This window comes from Caloenas nicobarica, chromosome Z, assembly GCF_036013445.1.
Source record: "Caloenas nicobarica isolate bCalNic1 chromosome Z, bCalNic1.hap1, whole genome shotgun sequence".
Classification (NCBI taxonomy): domain Eukaryota; kingdom Metazoa; phylum Chordata; class Aves; order Columbiformes; family Columbidae; genus Caloenas; species Caloenas nicobarica.
In genome coordinates this window covers 83,455,009-83,480,951 of record NC_088284.1, presented here as the reverse complement: position 1 = coordinate 83,480,951, position 25,943 = coordinate 83,455,009, and the positions used below count along the sequence as shown (strand labels likewise).

Here is a 25,943-nt window from a genome sequence, read left to right as displayed (position 1 = left end):
AACAGCAGGAATGGTGTGCAGAAGAGGCACAGGTTTATACTTATTGCTGTGGCAGCCAAGGTCATTGATAAATTTTGGACATGCCGTAAGTGGGAGGGTCATACTTGCAGGTAGGGGTGGACAGAACAAGTGACCAAAATTGGCCAGCTAGGTATTCCATGCCATCCATATCACATGCTGTATAAAACTGGGAGATCAGCAAGGTCTCGCTGTCTTTGTCCATGGCCAGAATCTGAAGAGGACCCTGCCTGTCCTGCCTGCGATCCTAGGCCTGGTTCCAGGTCCTGCATCCATGAATCCAGTTCTGTTTTACTGTGAAGTCCATCCTAGGAATTGGTTGCCTGCATTATTTTATTATTAGCAGTAGTATTAAAGCATTTTTAACTTTCCAGCTTGTAAGTCTCTCTCCCTTTTCCTCCTATTCCCTTTCCTTAGTGGGGAGGGCAGGGGTTAACAGAGAGCATCTGCCATGGTTTATTGTTGACGTGCAATAAACAGTGACAGATTTATTGGCACCCAACATGGGGCAAGTGAGCGGGGCTAAGAGGGGCCTCTGGCAATCTGCCTTAACAGCTTACCAGGTAATGCAAGCAAGAGAGCATTGGACTCTGGTTTGAGCAGTTGAGTTCCAATCACGGAATCACAAACTGGTTTGGGCTGCAGGACCTCTGTAGATCCCCAGCCCCAGCCCTGCTAACGCAGGGTCACCAGAGCAGGTCACACAGGGTTGGTCCAGGTGGGTTTGAATGTCTCCAGAGAAGGAGACTCCACACCCGCTTTGGGCAGCCTGGTCCAGGCTCTGGCACCTCCCAGCAAAGAAGTTTCTCATGTTCATAGAATCGTAAAATCATTTCAGTTGGAAGAGACCCTCAGGATCATCAAGTCCAACCATACCCTAACTCTGGCACTAAACCATGTCCCTAAGAACCTTGTCTAAACGCCTTTTAAACCCCTCCAGGGATGGTGACTCCACCACTGCCCTGGGCAGCCTGTTCTAATGCCTTACAACCCTTTCCAGGAATAATTTTTTCCTAATAACTAATTTAAACCTCCCCTGGTGCAACCTGAGGCTATTTCCTCTTGTCCTGTCACTTGCTACTTGGGAGAAGAGACCAACACCCCGCTGGCTCCAAGCTCCTTTCAGGCAGTTCAGAGATCAGAAGGTCTCCCCTCAGCTCCTGTTCTCCAGGCTGAACCCCCCAGGTCCCTCAGCCGCTCCCATCACACTTGTGCTCCAGCCCCTCACCAGCTCCGTTCCCTCCTCTGCACTCTCTCTAGTGCCTCAATGTCTTTCTTATGATGAGAGGCACAGGATTTGAGGTTTGGCCTCCCCAGTGCTGAGTACAGTGGCACAATCACTGCCCTAGTCCTGCTGGCCACACCAGTGCTGGTACCAGCCAGGATGCTGGTGGCCTCTTAGCCACCTGGGCACACTCTGGCTCATGTTCCACCACTATCACCGACACCCCCAGGTCCTTTTCCAGCTGCTCTTCTCCCGAGCCTGCAGCGTTCATGGGGTTGTTGTGACCCAAGTGCAGCACCCGGCACTTGGCCTTGTTGAACCTCAGACAATTGGCCTCAGCCCATTGACCCAGCTGGGCCAGATCCTTCTGTATGGCCATCCCACCCCCCAGCAGATCAACACTCCCACCCAATTTGTTTTTACAGAAACTTTCAGTTTCGCAAACTAGAAATTTGAATTACAAATGTTTAATTGGTTCTGGCTCTGGTCATTTGTTACTATTGTTAACATCAGAAGCGTATTTCAGAAATATGTGGGAACCTGAGGTCTTTAACATTAGCACAGGTCAAAACCATTGAGTTATATCCTTTCAAATAGAGGTTTAAACACGTCATAATCCTTCTGCTGGCAGAATGTTTTGCAATGATTATGAAAAGCATTGAGAAATACATGTTATGTAAGCAGTTACCACTCAAATCTATGGCAATCAATAGTTATCTTTGAAAACAGGTATCTGTACCTTAGCAGGGCTGAGATTCTGTTTTAAGGAACTGATTTCTTCTCAATTTCATCTTATAATGAAAAACAAAGCCAACTTATTTTGGGAGCTATGCAGCTGCTGCTTTATTTTGTATAACTAAACAGAATTCTATTATGTTACATGACTAATATATCTGTTAGAGCAGTTAAGCAGTAATAATTTTTTTAATGTGGCTCTACAGAAGTAGTACAATTTACTTCCGAGTAATATTTAGTAAACAAGCAAATTCCAATTATGTACTGAGTGCATTTTGAATTAAATAAGGAAATACCATAGTTTGTAAACATGCTTGAGACTTTTTTTAATAGCTACGTGTAATTCAGGAAGACATTCAAATATCATTATGCTGAGGAAGACCAGATTTCAGTATCTGTAAGTATTATTATTGTTTGAAATATTATTCAGATACAGTTTGCAGTTTGTTTTTATTAATATTATCTATTACTGTGAACTTGAATTACTTGGAAATTACTGTAACCATGTTTGTGTTTATTTTGAAGGAAATGAAGTATTGAATTGTGATGAACAAAGGTCTCTCTTAGAACAGATGAATAACAAGCAGCCTACTCTGATGGAAACGATCTTCACAGTATTGTCTTACTGCACTTTATCACCCAAATCCCTTGGCATTGCTTTTGAGACCTACATGGAAAAAAAGCAGTTGTGGAATTGCTTATACAATATGACAGGTATTTAATTTATTAATAAGTATTTAAAATCTGATGTTAGACCTTGTCAGTTTTCAGACATGTAGTGCATATTATTTGTACTTTAATAAATCAGATGAAATTATGGAAGTTTACTTGAAAATTATAGTTTAATCGAAGTGTTTTGAGCCATCAGGTCACCATAGGAGCGGTGAAAATTTTGAAGAAATCAGAAGTTACTGAGCGTTGCGGTCGATCAGGATTCTGATTTCCTTAAGTGTCTGTCTCACCAGCAGGCTGACAGAAGATATTTTCTGTACCTCACTTCCAATACAAGTTCTTTGTTTCTGTGAATTACATAGCTGCAGACATTTGCCACTGTTTAAAAGTAAGAAACAATTAAAGGAGAATTGAAAAAGAAAAGGAAGGACTCCTCTTGAGGAAGACATAGTCTGGTGGGCATATAGACTCTGCTGTCAACAGGCTCCTGCTTTTCCATGGAGAGGAAGAGCTGCTCTCACAATTATAGCAACTAGTGCTGTCCCTAAGGAAAATGGTATTGACCCAGAAAAGAGAGGTGAGGTTTAGATGGGTGGTCTTGCAAATGATGGCTAAAATGCAGGAAAACTCAAAAGAAAGGGAGAAAATGGGGGAGTGTAAGAGGGGAGATACCATTACGAATATCACAAAAGCGAAAATGGTGGTGGTAGAAGTGCTCAGGTATTCCCCAGAAAGTAAGAGGAAGAAAAATACAAAAATATCACAGAGAAGCTTCCAGAAAGGCCACGCAAAGAGGAATAAAACTTAGATCAGCAAAATGTACAGACAAGCAACATCATGAGGAAGGGACCTAACATGTCAAAAGACATCTCTGGTACGTCCTGCAGCAGTCTGCCGGACAACTGCTGCGCCACTGCAATGGAGAAACTGCAATTCTCCGTGGTATTAAGAATGTGGAGAAGATTGATACTTGTTGTAATGTCAATAACTATATTTAGGATGGTCTATTTTCAACATGCAGTCTCTGATAACATGCTATGTCTTTGTTGATGACTATTATTTGTATGCATTTTTGCTGCCAAAATATTATTTTTCCCTTGTTGTTCTCTAGTGTAACGGTTTCGGCATCTAATAAACACAACCTCATCAATACTGTCAAGACAAGGAAGTGTAAAAAACTACGTATATCCGTTCACCTTATTGATGTCCAACAAATAATTAAATGTACTCCATATAGAAAAGAAAACATCAGTCAGCTTAAATTAAATTTTTATAAATACATTGATGGAGAAATGAGGATGAAGGAAATAAATTAATTTGTATTTTTTGTCAGTGCTTTATTAAGATGGTACGAGATGCTATTGTTTTTCTCTTTAATTTGTAACAGACCAACAGGTCTAAGTTACCATGAATCATAATGTTTTTACTTTTCTTTCCCTAAGAATTCTGAAACACTTCTTTCTGAAACAGATTTACACAAATGACTACACTTGCTGAATATTTAATAATTCTTCCTTCTGAAGTTTCCAGTTGTGGTGAGTCGGAGCCAGAGGTCATCAGATGCTTGAAGTTGACTTTGATTAATTCAGTCAAGGGTATTGTGAAGCAGATAGTTTCTTTGATGCATTCATGGGAGGCAACAGAAAACTACGGAACGTACCAGCACAAGCAAGTAGTTCCTGAAAGTTTACTGAAAACGGTTCCAAAGGAATGGAATTACACTCCTCGGGAAATGAAAAGAAAAGAATCTGGGAAGTGTGGGTGAAATTTGTCCAGTTTTGTAAATTTGTCATGAAAGCTTGTTACCCCCTTATTGAGTACATATCAAAAGTGAACAATTGGAGTTCATGAGTGTTGCAGTTTGAGATTTAACAAAACAATTCCCAAATGTCCTGCGGGGTTTTTTTTAAAGCACATACTTAGCATTAGAATTCAATTATTCTTTCTTGAGGCTTATGCCCATGCACACGCAAACAAGCTTTTAAAAATAATCAGTATTGTAGTACTAGTAGTACTGAAAATGTTTCTAGTATCTGGCAGCAATAAGGTGCGATTCAAGGCAGAGTAAAGCACAGTGTGTGTGCTCTTGTCATACTGGCTGTAACCAGTTCTTCTCTTAGTTTTCATCTTTTCAATCAGGACTGTTTAAATTTGGATACACAATGTTGACTGAAATTATAACAACTTATTCACCCCAGCTTTGCCACACAGCAATTTATTTTTTAATAGCTACTGCTTGGTTGTTGAAATAATTCCGGAAGAAAGAGAAATAATATACATAATAGGAGATATTTTGAAGGTGATTAGATGTAAAGTTGATCTGTGGTATATACTTTCATAAATTACTGTGCCTAAAGCCTCCATTATTTGAAAAGGCTAACACCAGGAGACATTTCACCATAAATTTATTGCCACCAAAATCTTACCTGATTATTTTCAATACTACAGCATCACTAGTATATTCTGGCATGAAGTTTTGATTATGCAGATTGTGGGCAAGCCAGGTCATCGATCCATTCTTTCTTTGCATATATTTTGTGTTCAGCATCTTGAGGCACATTTGTGCACTTTCACTGCAGTCTCACTTCAGTATAGAACTTGAGTGGCAACTTTAGGCTATCGCTAAGCCTGAACTGATATGTTGTCTGAGAGGGAAGACTCAGACATAGTGACAAATTAAACTGGTTATCTGACACCTAGAACAGAGCTGGCTTAAAAAAACAAAAACAAAACCAAAAAAACCCAACCAAGCAAACACACAAATTGAGAATACAAATGCAATGAGTCCAGGGCTTTCTTTGTTTGTTTGGGTTTTGTTTTGGTTTAGTTTTTTTCAAATCTTGACTTGACTCTGTGTTGTGGATCACATTTTGGTATATTTTTTTCATTTTAGATGTGTCTTGGTTTTCAAGCAGCATATTTTCTGTACTTACTTCTATAGCTACTTTTATTATCTGGAATGCTTAAAATGCTGTACTTTATGTGAAAGTTGATAAACTGAAGTTTTGTAGGTTTGAACATAGAAGGGGATTGATAGAAAACTAAAGATTATAATTGTATGTAATATCCTGAGATACTTAGTGCAATATTGCACTCCTGAAGTTGAAAAAAATCTTACACTGCCATCTTGAAGACAACTTTTTTACCATCCAGAATACCTGGCTGTTGTCTTTTTCTTTTATTCCATAAAAACTGTGCGCAGCAGGACTAATTGTTAAGAGGGTCGCAGTCTGAATCCAAATTTTCTAGGTTCCCTGTTTTTAATTCATGTTATTGTTTAGATTTTGTGGGATTTATGTGGAGGGAGCACAATAGAATTCAAACTACAGTGTTGAGTACTTAAGCTTTTTCCCAATTTTCAGTACAAAAGAAAGTTAGAAATTATCATACAACATTCAGAAGCATGCTGTGATAGAACTAGAATGTTAATGTTAATCATATCTTCTTTTCTTTCTTTTTTTAAGGCTTCACAAGGCTTGCAGCTCAGGCAGTATCTATTGTAATCAGCAAGTTACCTACAGTGATTGCATGTTTGCCTCCCCCAATTAAGTACTTCTTTTTTCTGGCTGAGAGAAAAATGTCAAGAAACTTTGCTGAATTGAGGAAAGCTGGTCTGCTTGTCTGGAACTTGATTGTAATTATATGTCGGATATTTGAGGATGGAAATACTGCAGAACTTTTAACAGGTGCAACACTTGACAGATGGAGCAAAGAAAAACTCAGTTTAGTTCGTGTGTGCTTGGAAAGTATTATGGGAAAACAGAAAAGTGGTCCTAAGCAAGTGACCCAGAATGTTATACAAAGCATTGAACAGCAAAGACCAAACTGGATTGAAAGCCAGTTGCTGAAGGCAAGAAAATTGAGCACAGACTGGTAAGAACATAGTATTTTTCAAACGCTGCTTTTGTTCTTTATTTTACTGGATTATTGGCATGTTTATGGCTATTGTTCAATTTTAACAATAACAGATGAACAATGATCTTATATGAAATGTATTAGTTCTTAATATTGGTGGCTTTATAGCATGTTTTTGCAACTTAATTGCATTGTTGAAACTAAACCATGGTTCTTTCATCAGAACAGTGTCTTCATACTACTTAGAGATTTCATATTTGTGGACAATTTAGTTGGTGTATCCTTCAGAATTTGAACAGGTACACTGACTAGAAGGCACCACAGTATATTTATAAATTAATTTTGCTGTGCTGACTAAATGAAGAGGGACTATGAAAAGCTTTCAGTGTTCATCTGTGATTAAAAAGTAAGCATAGTTCATTTTAAATCACAGCAAACCCAGAGGGCAAGTAGGATATATCAAAACAAGACAAGGAGAGTACCCTGCTGTGCCTTTCTCAGGAAATATCAACCTTCCCTGCAGATCTGACATTAAAGTCCAATTGGTTTAAATCCTTGTAATGATTTTTCAAGGAGTTTTGTACATGTCAGTCTGTCTGTCGTCCAGTCTGTTTTACTGGTGAAGTCGTGTACCATTCAGTAAAAATACTATTAATTAACTTTCCAATGTTGAATTTATTTGAGTTACATGGCTTACTGAATTTAATTGTTGACTACTGAAAGTGATATTGCTTTTTTCTAATGAATATTCTTGAAGATTGTGGTCGTTGCTATCCTGACAGTAATTGCCCATATAAACAAAGGATATAGCAGTTGTATGTTGGAATTACTGATATAGTGAACAGACGTTCATGCAGTGTTTCAAGGGACAGTACCTGTTTCTACGAGTAGTCAGTTAATGTGAGTAGTGCTAAGCAGTAGTAGTGTCACACAAATGCTCATTGACATTGACCTTTGTAATCTTTAAATTTCCATTTAATACTAATTTACAAGCTTTAATCCAGTGATTAAAAGATTGAAGCCAGATGCCAGTGACTGAAGGAGTCATTGAATAAAAAACCTGTAATGATAATGTGTAAATTGATACTTAAACAGAATGGTTCCATAATACAATTTCTCATGTCACTGAGAGAATAGATATTGCTTGAATAATACTAATGCAGGGTAAGACAATACTGTGGATAATCTCCAGAAACTAAAACTTTAGTATTGACACTTCTTCTGAAGCTGAAAATTTTAAATTTGTATACTCTATTTTCTTTTCTAACATACTGCAAAAATGCTGTATTACCCATCAGGTGTCAGACTGTGGGAAATGACGATGGAAAAGTGTTTTCTGTATGTGTACAGCATCAACCAAAATGAGAACTAGTTTGTGACCAGGACTCCTAATTTTAAGCTTTAGAAACTGAGGAATGCATTGTCTGCTCTCCAAGTGAGCAGTTGTACAATGCAGTTATGAAACTAAGTCCTCTGACTTGGTGGGATTTCTGCAATAAAAGTCTAGCATAGATGTTATTTTTCCATTTTATAGTGAAAAATAATGAGTAAATGGTAAAAAAAGATCTAGTTAATAAATAGCTGAGATATGTAATATAAAGATAAATATTGTTATAAACGCGAATTATAAAACTAATAGATTAAATCTCAGATATCAGTCAAACTAAGTAATGATCACATAATCATTAAACAAAAAGCAGCTCTTTCAAGAGGAGACTTGTGATGTCTGCATGATTTATTTGAAATAGGAATGTTTACATTTGAAAATCTAAGTTAGCGTAAAATTATGTTCTGTTTAACATTTTCATAATTAAAGAATTTTGTGGGTAAATGTATGAATGTGCATTTATATATATATATATGTATATATATATCTACACACACCAAATGTTTATGTACTTTTAATAGATACAGCTTACTCTCTAAGTAAAAACCATAAATTTATTTGGGATTCACCTACGCAGCTGTGAAAACATCTTTAGAGTACACTGGATTTTTATAAGCTAATGTCTTGCTTGATTTTGTGTTATTGTTATCAGGACTGCTAGCTACATAAACAATCTAAATGTTATGTAAGTTCTTCCACCGTGGCGTACACATTTAACTTAGTTTTTTGCAAAATTAAAAAATATAGAGAATCTTCAGTGAAAGCCTCAGGGAGTGGCAGTTGTATGCATTGCCTGTCTTGTGTGCTGCCTGGAAGCATTACTATTCATTAAAATAACCTTCACTTTATAGTAGCACCAAAGCTGTAAACAGTCACGTTGGATTCTGAAGAACACGCGTCCCGAGAAGAAAAGAAACGCCTGCCTTTGCGAAGTAATTTGCTGAGCTGAAGATTATTGTTTCCCATCATGGTGACCCTGCCGTGGCTGGCTGGGTGCATACGCAGATGAAGATGAATGCAGTTATTCCTTGGCTGAGGTCTGCCTCTTTCAGGGCACATTCTTCCTAATGACATGATTGATAGGCAGTCCCAAATCCGGAGAGGAACTCATTAATCATTGCGCCGACTGAATCCAATCATCTGCTTCACCTGCGCAGTGACGGACATGGAAGGAGACAATTTGGGCGCTGACACTGATACACTCCTTTGTCAGAGGTCCTCAACTTCTACAATGTCAGCTGCTCAGAAGTTTGACAAGAAGTTGAGGCTGCGTCCATACGTGTCATTGAAAGATTGGCCTTAAGCGTGCTTTAATTTTAGAGATCAATTCCTTTGAAGCTTTTCTGTAAAATACACCATAATAACAGAGTATCACTTACTTCCATTCAGCAAAGAACAAAATTACAGTTTATATTTCGAAACTATTTGCTCTGCAGGACATTCTGAAGCTGCATGTGGAAGCAATATCAGCTTTAATGTCCAGCAGCTGTGTAGCGTTTAAGTGAGCTCGCAGGTCAAACAGCAACTTTCAGCAGAACTAACTTTGTAATCATGGCACATGCTCAACAGTAAACTGCAGCTTACAGCTGACCGTACCAAAGTATTTGTGGCGTTTTTTTGTTGTTGTTTGTAATTCTAAAGTAATAAAATACTTGGGTTTTTTAAAAGTCAGAATGCTTCTTTGGTAGATTTTAAACTAAGCCAAAAATGACTACAGAAGGGGTAATATATTCTGTTGGTCTTTCAAGTTCTTGACACATCTGTGTCAAGGTGTCAACATACATGCATGCTGCAGCTCTAATATATGAGGAAAAGAATCAGTTTCAATATTTTTTTTTCTTTACCACTTTGTCAATGTGCAATACTAAGCAAGTATAGAGCTGGTAACTTACATTTGTATGCAGAGAGAGCAATCTAACAGTGGTCACAGTTTTGAATGCACATTTTTCAAGTCTTTTGAGCTTGTGACCTTCAGATTTTTCAGTAGCAGCTTCACACAAATACTTTTAAGAAGAAAAACAAGGAACAGTACAGGGCAAAAAGTGCAACAAGTGGGAAATAGGTACATTTGAAATGGTTACCACCATACCAGTGGGAAGAAAAAGACTTCAATTTAAAACTTCTAACCTATACTTAGAGTAATGGCTACCTTTCTGACATGTTAATTAGGCTTTAATATGTGCAGCGACAGGCAAAGAAAAATGTACAAAAGATCAAATTCAAATGCCATTTCTAGTAGCAAAGATACTTCTCTAGTGGAAAAGAAATAAAAAATATTTGCTCCTTGCATGTCCTTAGAGTGAAGAATTTTTCATATTTTCCTCTTTCATTAAAACGTGTATAGTAAAAAAGTTATTTAGCATTTAGTATGCATTTGTATAAAGCTTCGGACATGTATGTTCAGCAACATTTGTTTTGTTCAAGCAAAGTGTTTATAGGGGTTTTTAACATGTATTTTTAGCTGACTGTGCATCAATACTCTGATTTTCAGAAAATCAACTTCAGAATATCTATGTCTTTTCTGTTTTCCAGTGCCTCAATCACAGTGGAAGGTGCAACGCTAGAGGAAGGAGGTATTGCACTTGGATTCACTGAGCAGAAAATAAACATGATGGTCCTGGATATCTGCCACAAACCAGGTGGCAGCGAGTACCTGAGGCAAATTTATCACATCATCCGGCTCAATGAGGTAGGGAAACGGCCTTTTTACCGAGCAATTAGGTGTGTACTGGCCTGAGGCAGCGTCTGCTGGCAGCTAAGGGTTAGTCAAGGAGGTGATAATGCTTCTTAAAGTCAATATGAAATCCTATATTGTATTGTAATAGAATCCATTCACTTTAGGCTTTTCTGCATTTGTACAGAAAAGACTACTTTATGGGAAACTATGTAGATTTTATTTATGTACTTAAACAGTAGTATGGCTCATAAACTTCCTTCAGATTCATATTGTAGAGCATAGATACATTTTTAGGAGTTTGAACACAGTTAAAAAAAAAATATATATATAAATAAATCAGCAGGGTTATTGAAAAATCGTCTGTTACAAGAGGTAAAATTAAATGCAGTAAATCAATTCCTCTGATTTAAAAAACAAAATAAAACAAAAACCCCTTTGTCTGTACTGAGGAAATAAATGCATCCACATGAAAACCCTACTTAATATAGATAACTCTGTTAAAGTGCTTTCGAAATTACAGTAACCAAATTCAGATTTGTTTGCTGCACATGGAATTTGGGCAATGTGAAAGAATTATCTCATTATTTCTAAGGCTGTACGAAATTGCCCCAAGTTATCAAAAGCATTCTGATTTTATACACTGAAATAAACACAGATTTGCTAAAATTGTATGATAACACAGATCTACACAGCTTAATTAAGAAAGTTCTCTTTATTAGCTTTAATTACTAAATTACTATTCCATGCAGTGATCTTAACAGCACCTGTTTATTCATTCAAGTGTACGGAGGTGTTTATAATGAAATGCAAAATAAGGCAAATATACACACAGGCCAAGATTTTTCTTTTGAAACAAATTGATAGCAGAAAATTAATCAGGCAGCTATGTCTGTATGAAGGCAATAGAGAGCAGCTCGGTACTGGCACTGTGCTTCTGAAAATCAACTGTTTAGTTCCTAAGTACAGGCTTAAAAGCAACCTTTATGCATCTACATTTGGAAGCTTTAGAAGCAATGTACGCAGGGATGGCAACCTAATATTAATACAATACAGAATCTTTTCAAGTTTCATCTCAAACAATTAAATGATTCAGGAACTGAAGTGAAAATTATTACTGTAATACAGTTCAAACAAAACCTTTTCACCCGGAGCACATTCAGTATTACTCTAAGTATAATGGAGTGAGGGAAGGATGATGAGCAAGGCCTCCAAAAATAGCATAAAATCCAGTAGTTAGGGCAGTCACCGAGGGGACAGGATACGCAGGCTCAAGTCTTTATTCTGCCTGGTTTAGACCAGGGAATTGAATCTGCATCTCCCACATCTCACCGAACTCCCCAAGCCACTGCACCATTATCTACCAGCATGGAACTCTGTCCTTTTTCCCTGCTGGAATTGTTTCGCCTTGTAGACATTGCTGTAAAAATCCATTCTGTAGTTTCTAGGGTCAGAAATAGAATAATACTCTAGCTGAAGGGGTGGGATGCTCACATCAGGTTCTGGAGACCCTGATCCATGATTCAACTCCTATGAGCATTTGGTTATTTATACAAAGTGGAGCAGCTCCAACAGGAGGTAAGAGGCTGAGAAAATTATGTGGAAGAGGGGCTTTAGCCTGGCTTTCCACATCCCAGGTGTCTCTCCTTGAATTTCTGTAGCTAGTAAGAGCTTTGTTAAATATAGAACATCCCTCAGCGGGAAAAACTGTCTTGTTTTTAAAAAAAATAAAAAAGAAAAAAAAAATCCTGACCAGTTTGACTCACAGAGGGACTTAACCGTGTTACTTCAAATTGCCTTTGAAACCATTAGAAAACATCTTAATGCTTAGCATGGTGTTATGATAATGCATTTTTCAATATTATTTTTCATAATTTCAATTGTGTTTAACATGCCTGACTACCAAGAAATATACTTGATTATCTGTTCAAAGGTCCATCCTTTTGTTTGGAGACTCCTTGGACTATCAAGGGATCATGTTCTTAAAATTAGTTTGGAGATCTTTATGCTACACTACTTCATAATTGCATGTGACTAGAGAACAAAATGATGAGACAGAAAATTGTTGTTCTCACTAATTTTCCTTGGAAAAGCAGGGGGAAAGGGATATAGATTCCTGGAAGCTGTATTTGGAAATAGAGCTATGATGTTATGAAGATCTATACTAGGTACTGTACAACTCATAACAGCCTACAGTCCTTCACATACTTATCAAAAAGAATAATCATTTTTAAAACCATTTTTGACTAATGGCTACCAAAGAGAAACCAACACTCCTGCGCTGTCAGGGCTCAATAGTATTTTGTCTGCTTGGTTTCCTGCCCAGTCGTTGGTAGTGAGGATATAGCTCACATGTTTACAAACGTGATTTCGTTTCTATTTTCGCATTTTTGAAACGTGACTTTTTCAGGCTCTACAAGACTATAATAAAGAGCTCATTTACTTTTGTTGAATAAGTCTCTTTGTCAAAACATAAATCCACAGTATTCTAAAGACAGGGAAATGCCCATGCTGGGAGGTGAGCTCTATCCCGCTCAAAATGTTCAAACCTTGGCAAGCATGGACAGTGATTTCCAATATCCCTACTGAGAAACCAACAGAATCTGCTTCTGCTGGCGCTGACACCTGGAGTTCTGGGTTGCCGTCTACAGATTTTGTGAAAATGTTTGCGTAGGAGGCAGTGCATTTATGAAAAAATGGTAAATTTATAGAAATAGCCTTTTAATACCCCCCTTCACCATGACTTTAAAATCTTTATCATGGCATGAAGTCGTGAATTAATGGGAAGAAAAAAAAAACCTCAGATGTTTTCATAGGCTGAGAAAGTACAGGTAAGAGATTTAGGGTGTGTTTTCACAGCTGGATTATTCCATCATCTTAAAGCAAAAGAAGTCTGACTTTTTTTTTTACATACACTTAGATGATTTTGTGATTGTCTCAAGCAGTTTTGACAATTAGCTAAACCAGCAGAAAGAGGCAGTCCAGCTCTTTCTCTTGCCCCTGTGCTTTCCCACTCCTAGGCCCCTGCTTTGCACTGGTACAGAAATCGTGTAGCTTGTTTATGTGGCTTTTTTATCTGGCTGAAACCTTTCTTTTTTCTGGCTGATTTCACAACATATGCTAGTGCCAACACAAGGGAGAAACAGCTACAGTCTGTGTGGATTGGGAGGAAACTCCTGCCTTGGAGGCCAGAACACAGTTGGATCAGTTTAAACCAATTACGAAATTATTCTTTTAGAAAGACCCAGGGAGGAGCACAGGGTGCCAGGGCAGGTCATTAATATGTTCCCTCATTTTTATCATCTCGGTGGTATTGTAACGTGAGAGGAGCATCTTAATGAAGACTCACCTTGAGTACTTGCTCAATGTTATGGCAATCCTATCATTATAGACTTCATTTTAATAACAATAAACTGTTTAATCACAGTAGTCCTTCCAGCAAATAGATCTGTAAGTGTTTCATTATCTAGCTCTGCATAAAATGGTTCTCTTTAATCAAAGCACCTTATTGGCATGCAAGGATGATTTATTTACATAGTAGTTTAAGAAGTGAAAACAGAAAAGATTGTGGCCAAAATAATAATGCGTCTGTTACAGTATAGTTTCTAAAATTGCCATGTAAATCATAAATGACTTCTAGTCTTTGAATGCTTAAACAATTAAGAGCTTTGAAGAGTTGAAAAGTATTTATTTCCTGTGCTTAAACAACTGTTTTGAACATGTTCATCAAACAATTAATTTATAGTCATGTGCTAACTACTTAATGCTGTCCAGAAAGTAACTTTAAATATTTACGTATCCCTTATCATGTGAAATAAATCATATAATAGCCATCATACATCAGAACAGCTCATAGAAAACATTTGTTTTTCACTTCCACTTATGTCTAACATATATATTTTAAATGATAACTGATACATATAATTTCATGACAATTTCAAAACAATAGCTCACATTGTTCTGATTTGCTTTGGATGTATGGATGTTCAGGGAGTTCATTTATTGTTTGTTGTAAAATGGTGTTACTCTTAGGTTTTATAGGAGATTACTTATTTTCTCCTATAATATAAAGAACTTCTGTCAAGCACACTTTGAAGGTATGCTTGAAATTTAGGCAAATTTCACTTAGAAAGCTAGGTGGCATATACTTTTTTTGTGGTTGTTTTTTCTTCAAAAAGGAATATTTGAAAGACCAGCTGTCTTGTGAAAATTCTTCTGAGGATGGTGCTACCTCCAGCCAGTGCCTGCCTTTGACACTGAAGGGCAGAGAAGAGCAGCCCGTCTTCAACCCTTTCCAGGTGTACAGACAGTCCTGTGAAAAAGTGTTCAATCAGGTTTGTGGAAATCTAAAACCTTGGTTATACAGCATCATTTTTACTTGTCGATCTTATTATGATCATGACAATGACAGAGACTGAAATTATGAAAACGGAATTAATTACGTGTGTTCACATTTGATGAAGTGCAGAGGAATATTATTACTCAGGAATCTAATGAGGGCACCCTCTACAATAGCATGATGTTCGAAAAGCCATTACTGTCCTTTTCTTTATCAGAAGTGTTGTATGTAAGAGCAATTTGCATTTACTTAGACCTTCTGTGTTAGTTCAGCATGGCGAAGGAAAGACCATTAGTAGCAAAGACATTTATTACATCTATGTAATGGTATATAGGGCTAGTCTTAGTCCTTTGAAAAATCAGGGCAAAACTCCAAGTGCACATTTAGAATCTTCTTGATGAGTCTTTCACAGAAAAGTTGAACGGTAAAGGATGCTTTGAAAATAGACATTTAACAGAACAGTGACAATAAGCAGGGGAAAAAAAAAAACACAAACCAAACCCAAACCAAACCAAAAGCAAACAAAAAAAGACGCCTAAAGTATCCAATTCTATGGTTTTCATTAAGCCATGTTAGCAATACGTGAAGGATTGTAATTTAGTTACAGAAATTAGTTTTCTGGTAATGTAACAGTTAAAGAAAATAGATCAAATTGCCTAAATCTTAGCCAGAACACCACATGACCAATTAATTACACAAAATGATATGTAGTTTCTGACGGCACTTGGACACTTAATCTTCAACCATAGTTTCTCAAGTCTTCCTAATCCATCATCTACAGTTTTGATTCTACACCTCAATTTCAAATATTTAAAAAGAAATTGTATTACAGTGTCATGAAATTCACTTTACAGACTTGTGGTAGAAAGATGTCCTTTTTTCAGTACAACTCTTCTTTTAAATAGTATAATCTTTCCCAGTTTTGAGCATTTTGGACTATTTAACTAGGTGTATTGCTGTAAAATATATCTGCTGTGGCTTTTGTTTGGTTCCTTGGGTTTTTGGTTGGTTGGTTTTGTTGGTTTGGTTTGGTTTGCTGTCATTTTTCTTTTCCTTACTTGTTTAAGGAATAGTTAATCATTATTATGTTGCAGATACAAATCCTGAAAAAGGAGTTTAATACCAATTTCACAAGGCTTCTCACTCCAGAGTAACGTGCTTTAACAGCGTCTTTTTTCTCTTCCACTAGTGTCTTTACGTATATCTCAAATTTGCAGAATTTGAGGGGCTGCGGAATCGCTTACTCCAATTTGAAATGCTGAGTTTACCATGCCTCAATTCTCAATTCGTTAATAGTATGGTAGAATAAGACCTTCAGGTAGTGATAACTCAGGGCAGAACTCTTCTGCTACATGACAGGTTTGCAGTGCTCTATTAATCAACAGAAGACAAGGGATAGTTCATATTAAATTGCTTTGGATTTTGTAAACTTTTGGCATAATGTCTACCTGAGCATGGAAAAGTATCTTTAAATTAAAAGAAAAAAAGAGTAGATCATGGACCGTAAAGTATGGTGTGCCAACCCTGTTGTTGACAATGACAGACTTATTTCCCGAGTTTAATAATATTATTAAATAACTTAGTTCCCTTTACTATAAAATTGCACATTTATTTAGTGATGTGGGACTGTCTTTTTATAAAATAATGGTCAGTATAGCTCAGTGTCTGGTTTTCTGAGAAGACTATTAGCAGTACCTGTAGAAGATCCTACAGCACTCGTAAGGAACAATTATTCTTCTCTAAGGATATATTTCTTCTTAAATTCATTTCTTACTCATTGGCAACTGCCCTAAAGCTTAGGCATTTATAATACATGATGAATTTCTTGATTTTCTTTAAATCTGTTGTAACTAGATGTGTTTCTAATACATCAGCTAACCTTTTATCCTTTTATAAATTCTAAGTCCCAACAAGCTGCTGTTTTCACAACATATTTTGTCAATGAGTTAATCATGTATTGCTTTTTAAAACTTTTCTCTGAAAAGGGCCAGTTGGAATAGTCATGGCAATACTGCTTGTGGGTCCAGAGAGCTGGTTCAGCTCTAAACGAAGAATGTTTGTGTTACACTGTGCTATACAACGTATTACTACAATATATAATAATATAATATATAAGAACTTGTCTACACTGTGCAGTGGACACACTCTTAGCTTCCTCAGTAGAGGATTTCTTAAAATAAATTATTTCAAAAGTATTCCAAAAGATGATTTGTAGTAAGCATCCATGTATTCTTTGGTGGCATATGTAAAAATTGCAGTACATCAAAGTGGTTAACTTTTCTCTTCTAGTTTTGCTAATTTGTCTCTTGTGTCAAATTTAGCAAGATACTTAATCGTAATTTCTACAAATTTTACTCCTCCTGAAACGAAGGCCACTGAACCACTGTTTTGAAATCAGCTGTAGCATTTTTATTAATGATATGTAAGTTTCTTACCTTCCAACCCTCTATTTCAGTAGCTCATTCTAGGAAGTGTGTCAATTCTGTTAACGATTCAGCCCCTTCATTCTTAGATTCCTGTAAAAATCTTGAATAATCACCATCTGGTCCTGGTAACTTGTTGCTCTTGATTTTATCAATTTGTCCTGACACCTCAATCTCTGCCAGTGCTGCTGCTCCTCCATTGTCTAGTAAGATTAAGTCTAGGCTATGCAACTCCTCAACAGTATCACTGAAGAAAAATGCTACAAATAAATAATATTCCTTTCCTGAAGTGACTTTTTTTCAAACTGGTCGGTTTGGTGGACGGAATTTTTATCTAGTATACTTATAAATTTTCCTATTTTTTTTTACTGTTGCTGCTGGCTCTTTACCTTCTCTGTTTTATCCCTCTTGATTTTAAAAGTACTTCTTCCATATCTATTTGTCTTTTTTTACTTCAGATAGAACAGTTGCCTGTTTTCTCCCCTGTGTTCTTCTACTCCCACTGTTCTCTCAGTTGAATCTTCTTCCCTTATTTTTTGTTTATCAGATGTTCACTGTTATTTCTTCGTTCACTTTCCACTTTCACACCATATTATTATTTCTTTAGCTACCCTTGTCTACCTTTCTTAATCTTCATTTCACCTTTTGTAAGAAGAAGATGAACTGCAAGATATACGTCCCTCTTCTTATTTAGGTTTATATCCATTGTTTTGTCTTGCTTAATTTTTTTTGTTAAACTACTCAATGCTATTTTACTGTTAAAACAATAATTTTTGAATTATTTCCTCTCAAGGATGTTGAGTTGTAGTCACTACTTGACCATTACTGACAATGAAAATCAGTATTATGCAACAGGAGTTACTGTTTTGTAGAATGTTTTGTGTAGTCTTTCGTCTGCCCACTATTATTGTAGATTGCTTTTATTTATTAAATAAGCAATATGGAGTTATGTTTGTTCATACTGTCTAGACTTATTGCTGTTTATAATAACCATCTGGTGACAGGAGTGCCTTACAAAACAATAGACAAATAGAACATCACTCTAATTATAATACAGGTTAAACCTTGAATTCCAGCTATACCAAGTTTTTAATGATGAACTTTTTGCTGACAGCAGAAAATGTGAATTGGTGTTACATAAAAAGTTGCCAATTATTTTGCTTTTCAAACAAAGAGTCAAGCTCTGAGACAAAGTGGTTGGGCAGAATGCCATTAACAGTTGGAAGAATAACGGTTCAAAAAATTGATTTATCTTTTTATAAATAATGGCTATGTCCCCAAATGGATTTATAAATTAATTGCTGTCTTATTGGAATAAAAAACATCTTCTGTGGACATGATTGATATCATCTGTCTAAGTCCTTGTTCTAGACCCCCCTCCTTCTTGGTTAGTATATCACAGCTGGAGCTTTAATTTACTGATCATATTAACACTGATTAATAACTAACAATAGCTTCTTGCCATGTATCAACAGTCAACCATTACTGAATGGAACTGGGATTGGTCAAACTTGCTGCCAGGTTATTTGGGACTGAATCAGATGACCTTCAGAGTGCTGCTGGGACACAGGTAATGGGATTTTGGCAAATAATTGCACTTCCCTGTTGTCTTTTTCACTTTATAGTAGTTAATACACAAAGATTTTACAGGTGAAATTTGTAAAATAAATTACACATTTATTTTTAAATATTCAATATATAAATACTTGTTGTCTTGCGTATTTGATCCATACAAAGGTGGTTTTCAGTTCCTGTTTTGAAGAACCTAATAATATCTTTTTCTTTCTGAGACATGAATATGAGTTGATATTGCCCTTAAATTGTGCTTTAAAAATAAATGGTAACTTTTGGAAACCTATACTGCTCAGGGAGATTTCTGCTGCATAGCATAGAACTTAGGGGATGTATACTCAAGTTGCAATGAATCTGAAATTTAACTGGGGGCATGACAAGTGTAAAAAAAGAAAGTGTTCCCTTAATAGTTTTTAATGAATGGAACTTATTTTAATATTGTAACAGTTTTTTCCTTGTAAAATTTAAGTGCTTAATTCATAAGCAGATATATTTAATGCAGAATTGATAGCAATTTGTTAAATTCAGAAAATTGTAGGTGCAAAAAATGGGTATTTTTCTAAAATATCTACTACTTACATCCTTGTGAAAACTGGAGAACTTACATGTTGTAAACTAAGAAGTTTAGCATTCCCTTCTTAATGCTGAATCCTTGTGATGATATCTAATGTGGTCATATCTCTCATCTTTTAAACTGAAGTGTTTCTCTGTTTAGAAACTAGAGTGACAATTTCGAAAGTCTGTGAATTCAAAATGTCAAAAATGTTTCTATGTTTTTTGCGCCATTTTCTCAATGGATCGCTGGCAGTTAGTGTTAAACATTTAATTCTTCATTTCATATGTCAAATATTTGTACAGTCTATTTCCAGTCTTCTTTCATAATTTTGCTGTGATTAATTCTTTTCCCACCTAAATTATAATATTCCAAAATTCTGATGCAGTTGCACGAAAAATTATGCTGGTGAAAATGTGCCACTCCATTCTCCTCTTGATGTCATCTGTTACCCACAACCAGACAGAATATGGAACTTCATGGACTTTTTGGTCTGTACCAGTAGTGTCATTTTTATGTTAAATGGCAGAGACAATTCAGTACTAATTATTTTTTCTTTGATAGTTCTTCTGCTGATTGCTAACAGTTGTCCTTCATTAAAAATGAAGCAGTTTGCCCTTTTAAAAGATATTCTAATAGCAAGTCTCAGACTCAAGCTGGTTCTTGAACTTCCCTTCATGTTGATGTCATCAGTATGAGCCAAAGGGAGCAGAGAGGACTGCTGTGATTTGCAGAGGGTACATTTTCTGTGGACATTTCATCTTCTCTGATATCTTAAAACACGTTTCATTTTTCTTTTGATCTCTTTATAGAGTTTAGAAAGAAGTCATGTATGTGTCTTCTCTGCCCTTCGCTGTATTTCACGCCTTTGTCATATCGTCTATTGTTGCATCTTCTTTTTATATATATTTAATAAGTGCTGTAATTGTTGTCATCCTTCCTAATTTGAAAATGTCTCCATTCATTGCCCTTCTACATGATATGGAAATTCTCATCTAGAAGTGACATTATGCAAGCCATTAATGATTAGCTCATGGATTTATTATTCAAACCACTCCGCTTTACAGACCAACAGATCATTTAAACCCACTGTGATCATTAAGTAGAATGGCTAATCTAATACCTGCCGTAGCGACCAGCATCTCCAACGTAGCTTGTCTTCACAAGACTTAGTTTTTAGCTTAGCTAAAATATGTTTTATCACGTTTTCCAGCTGTCTGGGGCAATTCTGGCTGGCCTCGTGGCTACTCAAGTAAGCTTTGCAATGACTCCGGTGAGCCTGATCTTTAGCCAATTCTTCACACTCCTTCCAAAAACTGTGTAAATTTCAGCCTTACCTTGTGCTCAGGAGTTACGGTTCAAGCTGAATGGGTGTGTGATTGTTTGGAGCCCCTGTTTATGATGGACCCATTCTGTTCCTACAATTTGTCCCCCGAGGTGAGTTAATCCAAACTAAGGACAGTACTTGAACCCTCGGTTTATAAAGTTGAGTGGTATAATACTTCAATTACTCCCTTTAACACACGCTGAATCTTTCCTCATCAGTTTCTTCTGTGCAGACAAAAATACTTTTACTTATGCACAGTGATATCGGGGTCTTTTTCCTTTTTTTTTTACATTTAAAGAGAAATACTGTCTGTTGCATATGAAGTAAAATAAGTATGCTCTGCTCTCTCTTTGGTGGGAAAAAAAAAAAAATAAAAATGCTTAAGGGACTCATTTACAAGGGAAATGCTCCCCTAACCTAGTTAGTGAGTGAGTTAGGTGGGAGGGGGTTAAGGGAGCGTTGTCCCAGAGCCAGCAAGTAGTAGGCAAATTAATTGGTTGGTGGTTAGGGGAAAGTAAAAGGCTTTTAGAACTGGTTAAAAAGGGAATGAATTGTTGGGTGCTACTCATTGCTGGCCGCTGTAATCCATGCATTCCTATGATCCTCAAAGTAAAAGTGTTTATGAGGTTTTTCAAATGAAAGATGTGGATGGTTAGTGATATTATTTTATTTCAAGGTTTTCAAATACACAACGCTATCAGGAAAAGGTTGTCAAAGTTGAGCAATAAGCAGTAACATAGAATACGTGATGTTCATCCCTATTTACATTTCATATCTTTAGAAACGGTAAAGTTTTCCTTACAGGAAGAAAGGGGATATATAGATGAATTCCTTTTCTTTCTAATTTTACTTCTCAGTCTTTTTTTTTTTCGTATGTATAGTTTGAGCTGCAAGAGTAAAAGTTAAAACATACTTTTCAGTTATACTCAAAATAGTATCTTTTAATAACAAGCCCATTAACTTTCAGCTAACTTATAGTACTTGATTTACCCAAGTTTTAAAAAATGTCCTGCATACTTACACTGATGCTGCTTTTTTGAATCTTGGCACTCATTTATACATCCTTAGATCTTTCTGTAGCAAATGGGAATTCCCTACCTCTAATACATATATTAAGACAAGAAGACCATGTGCTTTTAGTTATTGCTTAATTCACGTATATCTCAACTTTTAATCACTGTCATGCTCATAAACCTCAAACATCCCCCCATTCCTTCTCCCTTCTCTAGCTTTTACTGCTGTGCACAACCTTTGTATGGCATGGAGTGTCCCTCTGGTCATTGTGGGCCAGCTGTCCCAGTTGTGTCCCCCCCAGGGAAGAAGAAAAGGCCGTGTTGCTGTGCAAACCCTGCTCAGCTGTAGCCAAGAAGCTGGTGTGTTGTCAACACAGAGGCACAAACCCAAAGCACGGTGCCCTGCAGTCACCCTTCTTGTTCATGTATGCTCCTTTATAATGATATGTAAGTTAAATACTTTCCAATCATTTGTTTTCAGAGAAGTATCTTGGCAACTTGTACATAGTTAAAATATATTAATATTTTGCCGGTTCTGAGATGTGACCTTCCTCGTGCAGTTCTACAGGACTTTCAGGTGCACCGAATACATTACTGTAGAGAATAACTACATTCCACTCACTATAATTACGAGAAACAACTGAGACACTTTTGTAACACTTGAAGCCATTCTCCAATATTGTAGTAATTTGCTTTTCTGAGCAGGAGCAGCTACAGGGATGGACAGAGAAGAGCTCATGACTGGCAATGCCAATGACAGTCATGTACAAGATCTTGAGAAAAGGAAGCACAACAACTTAATAACAGAGAGGAGTATGTCAGTTTACCATAAATGCATCAAAAGAGAAACAGGACCAAGTGAGAAAAATTAGACAGATGAAAACCAATATTTGTTCAAGTGGATAAGAAATGTCATTAAAAACATCTAGACTGGAAATTAGAAGATGATTTTTAACGGATAAACCAGTGTCGCTCAAGAAGAGTTTTCTAGGAAGCATTTGCACGGTGATATGAGCTTAAGTAGTTTTTAGTTGAAACAGGAAAGATCAAGTGATTCACTTCCAGTCATGTGTTCCTTTGGTAAATATTATCAACTGCCCAGCAACTTCCTCAAAATTAGTAGAAAACTTGGAACTATTTGTATATTTGCTTTAAGGAAACTAGACAAAATTAGTACATTTGTTTTCTACTAAAACTGAATTAAATATGTAGGCTTTCTAGTAATGCTTGCTGCAAAATATTCACAGACTCTCATGTTCTTTGGACTCCAGAATTTTTCTTAACATATTCCAGACTGTTTTCTGTTTAATAAACTACTGGGCCATTTGCAAGTGAAACTGTCTTTCAGGACAGTAAAGGCTGTCCTTGGCTGCAGGGTGCCACCCTAAGATTAAGAACTCTTTACACCTGGTGTTTCTCTTTTCTGAAATCCTTTTGACTGGATTGAGTGTGGACTGTCGACTTGCCTTTTGCAAATAGATTTGTTAGTATAGTTGTGGCATTTGTTCCCCATACTAGAGCTAGGTGATAAAATTATATGTTTTGCCTTGATTAAACTTGATAAAACTGAAATTAAGTCAAAAATTCTTGTTAGAATTTCGAATGATTGCAGGGCAAAATCTGCCTAGCTCTTGTATATTCTAGTGGATACACAGACACCATCTGTTCAGAATGGTAGCCATATGGTGAACTATTTATAGAAAATGTTTATATTCATTGTGTTGTTGATTATCTAGATATCCAGAAAATGCTCTTTTAAAATCCAGTTTATCAACACATGGAAAAATGTATTATGTAGTTTTGAAATTGAAAAGAATGTCAGCAAACTGCATGCGCTTTGTTGTCTGTGAAAGACTTTTTATGCAACTCTGTAAAAGCTCAAATCTGAGAAATGAGTAAAAATACCCAGGATATGAAAAGGTAGGAAGTTCTCTAACAATTTTTCTTCATAGAAGAAACAAATAGTGGAAGAGCAGTTACTGGTGTGATGCCAAGACAAGAGCTTATCTGCGTGGCAGAGAATGCCAATGTTGCGTCTAGTGTACTTTTGGATGTGTTACTCAGTCCTCCTTCCAAACTGCAGATGCTCCTAGACCTTTTGTATCCACATCACTGGGTATTGGAAATCCATATTGTTATGGCTACAAGTCAACTATTAATGATGTGTTGGTGAAGAACTGGGATGCCATTAATACTGCAGTAATCACCACCTGCTTGGTGAGATTATAATGGATGCCCTTGTAATGCATGCGCGAACAGGCTTTCTGAAATGCATGGGAGGCTGTGAAAGACGATATTCCATTGTTTCTGTATCAAAAGAAGCAGGTGAAAGGTATTAATCCATTATTGCACATCTCTTCATTGATCACAGAGTCAGGTTTAGACCCTACTGCTGGATGTACAAAAAAAAAAAAAAAGCCACTGGGATTTTGAGAAAAATCTGATTTTGACCTTTCTGGATAAGCAAGGACCCTTTTCCGTAAATGAGCTGGTCAATAACAAGGTATATGTCACATCCGTCAACATAAGGATTATCCTCCATCTGCTTATCCTCTTCTGACATAGCTAATGAAACTGTACTCTGACCTTAGAGGATCTGTCAGAAGTAGGCTTAGTTCGCTGACTGGCAGATTTAAAGCGTTGGCAGCAGAATGTAGATCGGTAAGCAAGAGGGAAGACAGGACTCTGTTTTACACACAGTGTGGCTGCCACTCTGGTCACTGGTATGTGTGCAGTTGTAGCAGAAATTTCACAAGCCGGTGAGGCTAAAGGTGAAACTTCCCATGTGCAGCACGCTTTGGGCTTCTCTGGTTGTTAGCAGTGTCTCTCTCCTGCAGACATGTTCACGAATCCTATGAATAAAACAATATTCTCCATCAACAATCTCCAACAAAAGATGCTAAAAAGGAAGGGACTGCCGTCTCCCAGTTAAACTCAGCTAATTTGAGTTCCTTTTTAGTACTGAGAAGTCCTTTATGATGAGTCCTTTGCATACATAGGATATGGAAGTATGTACTTTTCAACTCTCTTTTAACTGACAACTATAAATTTGCTTAAATAAGGTTTCATTCTGATTTGATGCTGTTTCCATTGCTCAAATCTGGCCTCTGTAAAAAGTAAAAAAGTAAAAAAAGAAAACCGCAAGACAGTATTGGCAATACATGCTTTACATTCAAAAGTATATTAAGCACAGCTTATTGGCTAGAGCATAGGCCTGTGGTCTAAACCCCGTTCTTCTAATAATGTCTCAGTGTATCTTGGTTTCTCCATTTAAAATTAGGTAATGTTTGTCCAAATTTTTATGTCCTTTGCTATTTTTTGATGGAAAAAATGCTAAGTAAATGCAATATATTAGTGTTAATAACGCATATGTGCATTTATTGTTAAGATTCACATTTCACTGTTTTCTTTAAAAGTATATATCTTTTCTTCATAATGATATGTTTTTATGTACTGCAACCACAAATCATTCTTTGGAAGTGTGACACATTTTATGTCACTGTCTAATTAACCTGGTGATTGCCATCCCATGACCTGGCTGAGTTTCCTTAAAAATAGATACTTCCTTTCATCTGCAGAAAATTTGCCTTCCTTTCAACTCTCTCTCTCATCCTCTTGCTCACTAAGGATCTTAAGTGGAGATAATCATGTTTGTCTTCTTGTCCATTCTTTTCTTCCTTTTTCTGAGCCTTTTGGATCCCAGTTTTCATTCTTAATAGATATATAGTGATCCTAAGTGTGTACGAAAGCTCTAAATTTGTATTAATACATGGAGAGTACTGGCTACACTAACTGTACTCACCGGCTTAGCTAATCATCCATCTGTGTGCTTTTGTGCTACACCTACAAAGGAAGAGGCTGCAGGACACAAGCCAACAAGCCAAAAGTCTGTTTTGCCCACCAACCCGTTGTTTCTTCCTTCTGCTTCTTTTAGATAAAGGATTTTCAGCAAAGTGCTAATAATGCAAAGTAATTCAATTTCCATACAGGAATCCCAACTTCTTTCCAAGCTGTAATGAGTCTAGACATGTAAATCCCCTGTAAGGTAGATGGGGAAGTATAACTATCGAAGTTAAACAGGTAGAAAATCTGGTCTTGCAAGTTACCTTTAAGATTTCTTCTAGGCTGCAAAATTAGTCTGTAGCAAAGT

General features: G+C 36.6%; 1 protein-coding gene across 5 annotated transcripts in view; it reads left to right on the top strand.

Annotated features, from left to right (window-relative positions):
• The window catches only part of KIAA0825 (KIAA0825 ortholog), a 240,843-nt gene that overhangs the window by 109,870 nt on the left and 105,030 nt on the right, over positions 1 to 25,943 (top strand). For 4 of the 5 annotated variants that reach the window (XM_065655929.1, XM_065655928.1, XM_065655927.1 and 1 more), the window contains exons 15-20: positions 2,504 to 2,692; positions 4,174 to 4,407; positions 6,115 to 6,523; positions 10,425 to 10,581; positions 14,745 to 14,900; positions 18,804 to 18,898. In XM_065655929.1, the coding sequence (XP_065512001.1) occupies positions 2,504 to 2,692; positions 4,174 to 4,407; positions 6,115 to 6,523; positions 10,425 to 10,581; positions 14,745 to 14,900; positions 18,804 to 18,898 (1,240 nt within the window). The remainder of the gene's footprint in view (positions 1 to 2,503; positions 2,693 to 4,173; positions 4,408 to 6,114; positions 6,524 to 10,424; positions 10,582 to 14,744; positions 14,901 to 18,803; positions 18,899 to 25,943) is intronic. The other variant, XM_065655931.1, reaches the window with a different exon arrangement.